Raw genomic sequence first — 12693 nt, forward strand, 5'->3', positions numbered from 1 at the left:
TTCGCCATCACCTAAATGTCTCAGTTATTGTAAACATTTCCAGGAGTTTGTCACCTTGAAAGTCGATGTTGACCCTAAAGTGCGTTCACCTCTAATTTCTGTGAGAATCGAAATGTCGTTAATTATCTTTTTTATTGCCCGATCCAAAGTTTATTCCTTTGTCTGTATTTGGTGTACGCCTCTCCGTTCACTGATTGGTTACTCAAAATTTTATAGCTCTTTGTTCAGATCTATTGGTTGACAAAATTCAATATTTATTTATAGGCCTAGGAAAGGGGAAGTACCAGTCGTCCTAGACGATTTTACGACCTCTCTGCTTTCGTCCCGGAACCTTGATTTAATTTCAACTATTACAGGTGTCTACTGCAAGCAAGCTGGATCAATTCTTTCTCCGCCAGATGTCGTTAGCATGTCCGTTTTCATAAATAATTTGCATATTTTCTTGCAGCTATGGTTTATCTGTTTTTTTTCACTGTGATTTAAAGCCTTTCATCACAAACATTACATTGAAAATAAACTCTTTTAAAACACAACTACACCACCAGAACAATAACCAACGGTCACTACAAGTATCTTCACTACATACCACGTCAGCTCAAATACAATTTTTTTCCTAGCTCTTCTTTAACCTTATCCCTCAAAACCTAAAAACCGTGAGTCAAACTCATTCCTTTAAAAAACAAATTACGAAATGGATCCTTACACACGGAATACATTACAACTACAATACCAATTCATTCTACACTCCATGAATTTTGTCACCTTTCACGCAAAACATAATATATCCTTATTCCCTTACTTATCGGTATAGTATGTACATAATTAATTAGTGTGATCTATTTACTAATAATTTCTCAAATTTTTCATCTTCTTATAATTCTCTAACTTCTCCATTCGCTTCTTGCAACCCAAACTAGCTATACATCATTTTTCTTATTTTTCTTTTTCATATTATAGTAATGTATAGATTCTACGTTCGCAAACTGCAAAACTCACCCGCCATAACACAGCGTCATCCCTAACATGGAGGGTGAAATATCACAAAAAACCACATGTTCTTCTCTAAATCGTGTATCAATAAAATAAAATAAATAAATAAAATCTAATAATATAAATCCTGACGAAGAAACAATTGACTTCGAATTTAAATGATTGAATCGTGGTATACAAAAGATATTTTATTTTCACATGATGAAAATGACCCTACAAAGTAATTTTACAACTATTGAAGAGCTAATAATAACAAACCATTGAATATTTAAACACGAAATCAAAATGAGACGGAACGAATCGGACGAGTTGTTTCGGAGAATCTGAACAATTCATCAAATTTTAAAGTTCATTTTCAAGTTCTGTGAAAGATTTTTTCAAGATCTGTTTTTATTTCAGTTTTGTCAAGCAACTAGCCTACAATGATATAAAAACAGAACTTAAAATCTTTCACAGAACCCGAAAATGAACGTTGAAATTTGATGAATTGTTCAAATTCTCCGAAACAACCCGTCCAGATATTCACTCAGCTGACTGGCAGCAAAGTTTTTCCAGTTTTGTTTTTGTAAAGTTTTGTCAAGAGAGTGAAAATATTGTCCACAATTTTTCCACATAACTGTCGAAGAATGTTGAACACGCTGCCACCAAACCTAGTTGGAACTTTTCCAACTCTGAAGCCGGTTCTCAGACGAATCACCGCATCGATACATCTGACATAATTCTAAGCGACTGCTGTCAATGACTTATTAACCTCACTTTTCACTTTCAAATAGTGGGATGAAAATTCTTTAATAAAGTGAAAGCGTCAGAGTTAGAAATAACCTTGTTTATCTTCGGTGGAAATAACTAACCCGATTTATGACGACCATAGAGTAAAAACATGTATGGTCTTTAATACACGTGTGGACCCAATATATTACATACTTAAATTAAAATACTAAAAAGCTATTTATTTTACTACCTTTTCTGTTCGACTGTTTGAAATAAAGCAATTTCTCATAGTGCCACTAGTTTACTGAAGCGACAAACAAATTAATAATTTATTAGTGTTATTGGTTTATTTAAAGGGGTTATTATTATGTGTTATTGTTGACGCTCATTTGAGGAGCTTTAACATATTATTGGTAAAAAATATATAGTATTTTTTACTTAACTAAATTGCCTTGTTAACAATCTTTTATATTTAAGTAATAAATTAAAGATGTCCTCTGAATCGTTATAATTATTTCCCTCCATATGTATTCTGGGCAATGAGAAATACATGCGGTAGTTAGTCCAAGAATTACTGCACTGAAATTAATATCAACCTTTAGTACTACGCAGTGGAATTCTAAAGCTTTTCAATGCAAGCAATTGTGGACATCAAATGCACAATTTTTATCAAAATATCAAGTCAGTGAAAATTCTTCTGTCTGACAATGTGAGCATATTCAAATCATTTAAAAGCTAATATGTTATAAAAAATTATATAATTATTTGAACAATAAAATAAAACAGTTATTGCTATCCATGAAAAAGAGGTTTTTTTTCTAGAAAGGAACAACAGATGTTTCAAAACATATTATCATAGCGTCATACCAAATTTTTTACCTTACTATATGTAATCTTACCCACCGTGGGATTGGTGACATATATTCCTGTATCATATTTTTTTTAAATACCATTTCACAAAATATTAATACGGAAAAATATAAAACTGCTTTCTGCGGTTTAAAGCCAATGAATCCACCTAGATTTCACCGTCTACCCCATATTTTTGGATTCCATAAATTTTGCACATTATGTGAAGCGATCACTGGAGTGGTTAGTCCAATAGTGGATTAGTTTTAAACATATTTGACGAACTTATTCACGTACCTAAGTGCCTAGATTTCGGGTAACATTTTGATAATTTCTCGCAATAACAATATTTGAACCAATTACAAATTAGCTGTGTTATGCTTTGTTGTGTAAACTAAAGAAAACAAAGCTCGTTATATGGTGAAAACGACATCCGTTCACTCGTTGACCGTTGATAATACCGGAAAAGTTATTTTTATACAAACTGTTAAAGAAACATTACTATTTGCGTCATGCGTAGAGAAGTAAATAGATTTTGTGTTGTTAAACGTCGGTAGTTTATTTTATCTTTCTGGCATCTCCGCCAAATCCTAAAACGTTGTGTACTTCTTCTAACACCCGATACTTGCTTGTGAACACAGTACAATCGTAACTACCTACACATTTATTCAAATCCTTGGTTGTCGTAAAAAATTACATCTTCACAGATTAATTCGATTTTTTCATGTTAAAAGTATGAAAATCAATGAAAACTAAAATGTTAACCACAGTGAAATTAACAAAACATTCAATAAAACTCTTCATAAATCTAAGAGACATTTAAAATGAGTTCAATTTAATATTCATTAAATGAACACAGCGGAATATTTCTCTCGTTATATTATTAACCTTCTATTTTTACATGTAATGTGTTTACCATTTCCGAGCCACATTAAATATTTTTCTCCCTGGTTAGACTTTATTATAAGAATATTGGAAAAAGATGTTGGCACCATTCAGAATCATTTATACAATGCATTCGTTATAATGTTAAATTTCATCAATATTGTTTTTAAACGTATAATATGTTAAGTATAATAATGGTAAGTTTCTGCAATCCCACACATACGATAAAACATATTCAATAATGATACAATAACATTACAATTGTATACAATAATAATTTTATACAATAATAATTAATTATTATTATTATTTTATCCGATAATATTCCGATTTTATACAATAATATTCTAATTTTATACAATAATATTACAATTTTATAATATTATAAGACAAAAAAAAACTTTTATTATTAGGTATCGGTACTGCATAAGCGAAAAAAAATCTCTATTTCCATGTAGTTACTTTTTCTCACATATTAAAAAATGTATTAACTTCTTAATCGTACTTGCAGTGGTTTGTATAAATGCATTTTTTTCTTAAATTTTATAGATTTTTTAAATATTACAATTTTCAACTACCATAATATGCTAATGACCGATACAATGTGAAAAAAAAATAAAATATTAAAAAGTGTCAAAATAATATAAAGGTAATACAATATATTTTTTTTTAATTATTTTTTTGAAGAAAGTCTTTAGTAATTCTTTAAAGAATTTTCGACCCCATTCAAATATGTAGCGTTGAACACCTGTAGTAAAAAAAGATATCTTATTAGTTGATTTGATATCGGTGCTCAATGCGTTGTATATTTTAGGGGCGATGAACTTTGATTACAAACTTCAAATATTTTATCAATGACTAAGAATTGTTTTTGTATTAGTTATTATTCTTTGGTAGGTAAAATAATGACGACAATGGAGTTGACAAACGATATTATTATTATTATTACGATCTCTTTTTTCACTCTGACCTCAATTTTGTCCTAGCAGGGGTAGACAGAGCGCGACTCCCGAACCGCACGCATTTCATATGCATTATTTTCGGCTCTTCTGGTTTTTAAAATAAAATTAAGCATTGCAAATAATAGCTCTATGCTGTCAACCTCAAATTATAAATGTTCCTCAACAGTGTTGGACTTATTTGATAATATAAGTAAAAATATTATTCGACACAAAGCAACCCCCGCGCCGTCGCACAGTGGGCTGAAAATCGCCTTTCATAGACATAGAGACTTGAATTTTCAAGGGTATTTTTTTTGCTAGAAATGGATTCTGCTGATCATTACTATACTATAAAATGTCGTACGAAGCAATTGCGTGTACAAATGAAGGAGTTATTTAAGAAAAAATTGTATGGCGCTGACATTAAAAATGAGGCTATCTCTGGAACCATAAGGTTGGCCGTTCTATCCTTACACACAGATAATACTACTATTTATTTGTATTTTTTTGACATACTTCATATTGTGGCGCAAGGTGCGATTTTTTTTTAAATCCTCAAAGTTTATATAATTTAAAATAAAAATAAAATAATCTTTTTTTTAGTTCTTCTAAACATTGATCATTACCGCTTCTTTAATGGATAGGCCCGATTCTAGTAAAACCAATTTAAAATGCAATGGGCCTTTATAGTTGAGGGTCTTTCAAAGGATAGGAAGAAGGAAGGTTTGGGAAGGTAAAAGATTTGAGAGTTGAGTAGGAATCTACGGATCAATGTGTCACACAAACGAATTATTCAATTCCGTAAGTCTAAACTTAAACTTTAGGGTGTACAGTTTACAACCCGCGTTGTGCAAGCGGGTTCTCTACAGAGCATCGGACCATCCCAATATATGTTAATATATCCCTACCACTCGGACCAAGACAACGGGTCGAGAGACCAGTTGGAGAGGTCAAAGGGTCTCCCCAAACCAGCCTCTTCCTATCTGGCACGCCACGCAGCTAATTGCAAACTGGACACACCTTTACGCCTATTTACACCCGCCATGGTAATACTGGAACCAGTGAGACTAATATTTTGCGAAATTGAAGAATATAGGAGAAGGGGAATGAATGTCGCCTTCTAAAATCTTGTCATTAGCAGGGTGTTATAACCACCTGCGAAAAAATCATTAATCAGAAATTGAATCATGCTCTAAACAACTATGTCTGTACAGGGAGTTAAGAAACGTAACTGACTTACTTTAACCAGTGCAAACATAATCAGAAGGTATTGGACAATGAGGTAGGTGAACGGAGGAGTAGTTGGACGGTTACTCGCCTGAATGACCATTGGTGGCATGTGAAAGAATTTTGTTTGCTTTTTATGTGAAAAAGAAAACAATAACAAAATATGTTACCGGAGACCAAAATTTCTTCAATATTTTTTTACTCCAAATAATGTCAGAACTTACTGGTAAGTCAGGTTCGTTTCTTAATTCCCTGTGTAGCCATTGTTGTTTATAGCACGTTTTCATTTCTGAATTGATATTTTTGCATGGTGGTTGTAACAACCCATTTTGCTAGCTCTATGGCCATCGTTGCTCCATCTTGATATCCACAAATTAATCCATAATTGAATTGGTCATTTGTTGTTCCAGAGAGCGACAAGACTGTGGTGGTAAGGAGAGAGAGCGGAGAATTTGGCTTTAGGATACACGGCAGCAAACCAGTTGTGGTGTCTGCCATCGAACCCGACACGCCCGCGGAGACTTCTGGACTGGAGATAGGAGATATCGTCATAGCTGTAAATGGTGAGCAACCCCTCAAATAAAATGTGTTTGGTTATATGACGAAATTCCACAAGCGTGAATTTTCGTTCGAATAACACTGTGAGAATTGCATATGTGTGAAATTATTACGCATGGAGAAAATTACATCTAAATTATACTTACTGGAATTATACCCGTCAAAAAACATAAACTAACTTTTGTTTTTTTATCATGAAATTTTATTTTTTACGGATTTTTACGTGTAATTCCGGTAGGTGTAATTTCTTCCGTGTGTAATTCTGGCATTGTTATATTGGTAGGTAAGTGAAAATCACATGGTGTAATTTCGTCTTAAAACCGATGGATTCAAACATTAATGCTGTCTTCCGTGCAGGGCTGGTCCTGTGGGCGCAATTGGAGCAGTGCCCTCCGGGCACCGACTGTCGGGGCGCCGAGGAGCCAAGAAGCCAAGGCGCTGATAATACCTAGCAGAGCGCCTTTGAGGTGTTTACTAGCGCCAGGTGCCATGTGGCTCAGTGCCGGTCCTGCTTTCGTGAACTTCTCTCTATAGTTAATTTCCTATTAAAATAATTAAGTTGGTTTTATGTTACCTAGTGCCACAGGGAACCTGGACTACTATACTTGAAATCTGAACTAATTATAATGCATTTATATTGGCATCTTGCATTATGAAACTCTTTAATATGATTTAGTTTTCGATTACAGGTAGTTAGAAAATATCAAGACAGTAAGATTTAATGGACAAATTTTCTCATTTCAGGAATCAATGTGTTGGACAAATCGCACTCGGAAGTTGTAAAGATCGCTCACGCCGGATCTGACACTTTGGAATTGGAAGTAAGTTCTCCAACAAATTGTAATTATTTTTTAATATCATTTCCATTGACAGTGTAGGGAATTTTTATAAAATTCAATTTGGACCATCTTTCAATTCCTTATTTCGTAGATACCTAAAAATAGTACCTACATAATATTTTTTAGAATATCTTTTTGTATATTTAAGTACTCGTATATAGCGCCTGTTACAAACTGGAAAACATTGTTCTCTTTTTCAGGTGGCAAGAACCTGCGATGTAGTGGCATCTTTAGCCGGGGATTCCTGTGCGCCGGCCCTGTATTCCGGCTACCTATGGAAACAAGGTGGCCATGCGAGTGGTCACCCTCAATCGAATTGGGCCAGGAGGTGGTTCTGCCTCAAAAGAGACAACTGCCTCTACTACTATAAGAGCGATTCCGTAAGAGGTTTTATTTATTTTTTTGGGCTCATTTATAAAGTTTACAGTTTATACAGAGTGTGACAGCACGTACACGGAGAAAACTTGCTGGTATGAAATATTGTTGATATATGAAAAATCTAGTCAAATTATTCGTTTTCCTGTTAAAAATGGGACTGGAGGCCTATAAGAATGATTTGATAGATTGCAAACTATTAGTAAAGGACAGATAAGTTATGAGGAAGTCGGAACACAAGTTCTTGAATATTATCGCATCTCGTCCATTGTATTTATTCAGACAAGGCCACCTGCGTGAACATGTGTTTAGATATATTCTGAATGACAAATATTTTACTAAAAAATAGTCATTTATAGCAGTCATATTTTTAACAATATCTGAATAAAAAAGCCGTCCTCATTTTTCTTCGTATATCCTAATGATTTCAACTTGTTTCTTGAGGATTTTTGGAGTAAAAAATGTAGATTTCATTTTATAGATTTTTTTGGATTTTAAAAATTCCATCACAAGTCACCACTAATCACACTGTTCCACGTCGCGATAGGATCACATGGTACGCGCTCCGTCTCATCCGTTACCATGCTGTTGAAACGAGATGTAGTGCGTATCACGTGAGTCGCTAGACTGTACTCAACTTCTAAGTGACATCCACATTTTTACTCCAAATATGCTCAGGAATCGCTGGTTATTTTTTAATATATGTATATAATATACTGATATGCTTCCGGTACGAGCTGTCATACCAATTGTTATTGTGAACTTATGTGCATTTAAAACTAGCATCGCCTATTCCAGCTTTGTGGATTATATAATAAGATGAATGTGCAGGTAGATATTTTGTTCGATAGTTTATACGGATTCAGAAAAAATGTTCTGCTATTTCTAAAAAATATGTTAAATTGTTGAGCTAATTATATCATTTGTGCCTCTCTTGCTGATAAGTCTCATTATTGCTAAAAAAAATTTGGATATCTGTTGAAAAAAATATTTTTACTCTCCCAGATAAAAATTTCATAATTATTAAAATGTGTGCTTTTTCATTGAAAATATTTAATTTTCTTTATGATTATATGGGTTTAAATTCAGTGCTATGTGTGAACATAAACCAAAAAACTATTTCACAATAATTATACTGAACTTACTAGGACACCAATACTGAAACTAGGATATATAAAAGAATTATTTTAAAATATTATTTTCATATGAATTTGTATTTTTTCCAGGATCTGCAACCAGTCGGCGCGTTAATGCTAATAAACTATAAAGTCACCAGGACGCCATGTCCTGAACTGAGCAACAAACCATTCAGCTTCAGAGTGGCAAGAGACACCAGTCCAGGACTGCACCTGGCTGGAGACACGGAGGAAGCCACTACCAGGTGGATTGCGGTCATCAGCCATGCCGTCGAGAAATGCTCTCAGGTGAGTTCAGTTCAGTGCCGATAAATAGAAATCGAAAAAATAATAATAATATAACATATAATAATTATAATAATTATGGTACCACAATTATTTTTCTATGTAATTGAATGCTTTACCTACCTCACTATAAATACAGGAATGCGTAAAGAATAGGATCTTCAATTTCACAAGGTCTTCAATTTCCCTGTATTTTTTTCTCATTAGCAACTCAGTGATGTTTTTATTGAAGGAACAAGTATTTAGTTATTTATTGAACACCCGTAGGGCTTTTACGGACTTAATACAGTAATACTAACTGAGAAATTTAATACCCAAGTACATAAAATAAATATCATTTGCTTATTAGATACAATAAATTGATCAACTACATTTTGCAAATCCAGAGTCTTAACTCGGTTTGTAATGGTTTACATTTCACCAAATGAAACAGTTCTATTTGAAGTCATAAAATATATTAAAGCGAACTTACATAGGAATATTGTTTAGCTAAACATATCTACAACAAAGGAGTATATGTTTACCAAGTTTTCGATTCGTCTCATAGGCGCGAAGTTGTAGAAGGATTGATTGAATAGTATGGTAGGTACTGTCTTATCCTGCCAGGAACATGGAACGAAATTAAATTTAATTTAATGTATTGATTCATAAGTCTGGTGAGTAGAGGCCAGTATCATCCCTCAAGTTTTTATTTCCTTTGAATGAAGTTCTAAGTGATTGGTCCGCGGTGTTAACGTATGTAAATAATGTCAATATGAAATTTAGCATGAATATTCTACTAATCAACTTGTATGTCTTCGATGACCCCCTTTCAGACATAAATGTGCTATGGCTATAATGTAACCCATTACCAATGGACTATGGGGAGATGGGGTATTTTTGTTTTTATAAGTGATTTTTACTTGAAAAATGCTCAAGAATCTTTGGGTATGTGCTGATAATAAACCCTTTATATGAGTATATAAATAATATGTAATAAATATATGAGTTCATAAATAAGAGCTTCTGGGCACGGAAAAGTATCATATTTTTTAAACTGCACCATAAACGTACTATACCATAATCTTACTTCTAAAAACATTCTTCTTGCTATGTCTCATACTTATATCTTATAACATGTCAACATAATACATACATTTCAGGTAATTTTTATGTTTATTCAAAAAAGTAATATTACATCAAAATATGTTACAATATAAGTAATAATTTTGTAATAATATGTATAAACTATGTCCCTGCTGAACTTGTATTCGTGGGGGTACGTTAATTTATTATTGTTATTAACCTGTTATGTTAATCAGTTTATGACCAGAGAATAGAAATTCTAAACCTTTAGATATAATATATATAACAAATGCAGAGATAAATGTGGTTTTCCTTATACTTCTGGTGAAATTGATAAGATGTTTTCAAATATCGAAGCTTCTTCTGTAGAGAATCAATTCCATTAATCTGTTTAGAGCTCAAGAATCGAAAGGTTTTATGTTAACTATTGAGATCAGTTTTCTTTATTTATCTGATAAGCGGGTATATAATTTGTCCCTTTTCTCAAAATGTGTTTATATTAATTTTCTAGAGAGACGGCTGGCTAGACGCTACCATTAGAAACATGAAGGTCACCCCCAGCCAAGTGCTTAGACCCGATTGCTTCGGATATCTCATGAAATTAGGAAACAAATGGAAATCATGGACCAAGCGGTACTGTGTCCTCAAAGACGCTTGCCTTTACTTCTATCAAGATGCGAATAGTAAAAGTGCTTTTGGTAAGTAAACTTTATCATTATTATTTGTATTATTCACTAGATACACATCAATGAAAAAGTGTTTAGCTTATTAACTACAAAGCACTAATGACAAATAACAGTTCTCTATTCGCTCTCCCTCATCCGTCATTTATTGTTTAGTCTTTGTTTATAATATTAGGGAAGAACAATACACCGTTTTAATAAAGTAAGCAAAAGCTTGAAACTTAAAATAAATTTAAAAAAAATATAGACCTCTGTTGAAAAAACCTGTTACGACAACCCAATTGTTGAATACGGTTCGTTACCGCGCTAAAAAAGTTTAGGTAGAGTATCAATCCCTCTGCTCTGTACGAATCATAGAGCATCACTGGTTTGAATCTTCGCTTAATAAGGCTTTATTTGAAAACACCTAGATGTCGTTTTCACTAATTATTCTCGATGGATTGGAAATGGGCAATGGGCACTGACATTTTGGTCTGCGTATATGTTAGGGTACGTATACATTTGCGAACCAAAACGCGAACCGTACAACGAATTACGAGAAAGGAACGAATCAACTGCAAGCGGCGTTTCGCGCCATTTGCGGTGCTTCGTTTCTTTCCAATAAGTTGAGGTTCAGTTCGGCAGTTTGGCTCGTGGATATACTCCTTTAAGTATCATTACGGAACTGAAATTTTTTTTTTTCTTATATGAATCTTGAATTGTATGCTACTTTTGTTTGCAGGAATGGCTTGTTTCCACGGCTACAGAGTACAACAATCTACAACGGGAGGAAAGAAATATGCTTTTGAATTGATGGCTCCAGAAACTAAACAAAGACACTTTTACTTCCACACTGAATCGGAAATGGACAAAAAAAGGTAAAAACCGTCATTAATCATAAATTCCTTACAATGTTATAACATAGTTACATACCTAAAACAGAGTTAGAGGTTGACAACGGCATAGAAATGTACCTTTGTATGCAATATTTTACTATGAAACAGATTGATGATCCTTGAAGGGAAAATACATGCTTTTGCCTTCTATAATTATTTATGCCATAAAAATTCTTAATACTTATGCAAATTGAAACAGCTTGAGAGAGGAAGATAATTTTTTAATATTTATAAATACCGTATAAGGGTGTGTTTGTGTGTAGGGTATGTAAGAGAGATGAAGAGATTGTGATGTTTTGAAGCTCACGCTGTTCCAGCAAAAGTATGGTCCTCTCGGCAGTTGGTTAAATTCCAATGAGGTGTTATATTCATGTTTGGGTAAATTTAAATTAAATGTAAGAATGCTATATTTTTATGTTCGTACTTCCAGATGGGTGGCCGCCCTCGAGTACTCCATAGACAGATGGATGAAGGCTGGATGACGTACGGCCCCCACCCCTCCGCCCCACACCCCGCCAAAACTAATATCACCCCCACAAGACTCCCCCAAAACACCCCCCTCCTCCCATCAAGACCTCGACAGCCACCATAACCAGAGATGGATCTGAACACCCCTAAGCTAACAAACAATTTCTTACAGCATCCATATCTCAATTTGAGAATCTTCAATGTAAATAAAACGTAAAATTTCAGACCAAAACATTCATAGTTTATATCATTACATCAATATCATTTCATCCAATGATTGTGTCAGCATCATTACATTTTCACTCATACATTCTGGAAGTGGATTTTGTATTGAACTATGACTTCAGTGAAAACTTAATTTTTTTTATTATGCTTTTAGTTTACTAGCGTGACTGGTTTTATTACCTAAAATATGCAAACTCTTCAAATAAATCCTTATAATAGGTGTAATATGGGCTTTTCATCCAATGCTCGGGTTCAATATATTTTCAACCGAAACCGTAACAAAATCGGTTCTCAGGTACTTCTATGAAATATTATTAAAACAGGATTTTCACATGGATTTTAAATAAAAGTTCGCGACTTCTCCATATTAACCAATCTTAGGAGCTATATAATTTTGGATTTTTATTTTATTAATAAAATATACCTAATAAATCAATTCAGTCGTGAATAGGGAACAATAATTTCTAGTAGCTACTCTCAAAATCGTTACTATCTCATTAAATCCAATTTGACTTATTTTGGAATCATAAGTAGGTATTTTTGTTTAATAATTCATCCACGAGGGCGAATGAGTGAATTTT

General features: G+C 33.4%; 1 protein-coding gene across 1 annotated transcript in view; it reads left to right on the forward strand.

Moving 5' to 3' along the window:
- LOC149426289 (uncharacterized) overlaps positions 1 to 11999 on the forward strand; it is a 322323-nt gene extending 310324 nt beyond the window's left edge. Inside the window, exons 31-37 of the mRNA XM_089648840.1 lie at positions 6014 to 6166; positions 6906 to 6982; positions 7201 to 7380; positions 8602 to 8799; positions 10373 to 10559; positions 11266 to 11401; positions 11850 to 11999. Of these exons, the coding sequence (XP_089504966.1) occupies positions 6014 to 6166; positions 6906 to 6982; positions 7201 to 7380; positions 8602 to 8799; positions 10373 to 10559; positions 11266 to 11401; positions 11850 to 11901 (983 nt within the window). The 3' untranslated portion in view covers positions 11902 to 11999. The remainder of the gene's footprint in view (positions 1 to 6013; positions 6167 to 6905; positions 6983 to 7200; positions 7381 to 8601; positions 8800 to 10372; positions 10560 to 11265; positions 11402 to 11849) is intronic.
- The last annotated feature ends 694 nt before the right edge of the window (positions 12000 to 12693 follow it).

Source organism: Hesperophylax consimilis, chromosome 1, assembly GCF_061612785.1.
Source record: "Hesperophylax consimilis isolate HC1 chromosome 1, BYU_Hcon_1.0, whole genome shotgun sequence".
Classification (NCBI taxonomy): domain Eukaryota; kingdom Metazoa; phylum Arthropoda; class Insecta; order Trichoptera; family Limnephilidae; genus Hesperophylax; species Hesperophylax consimilis.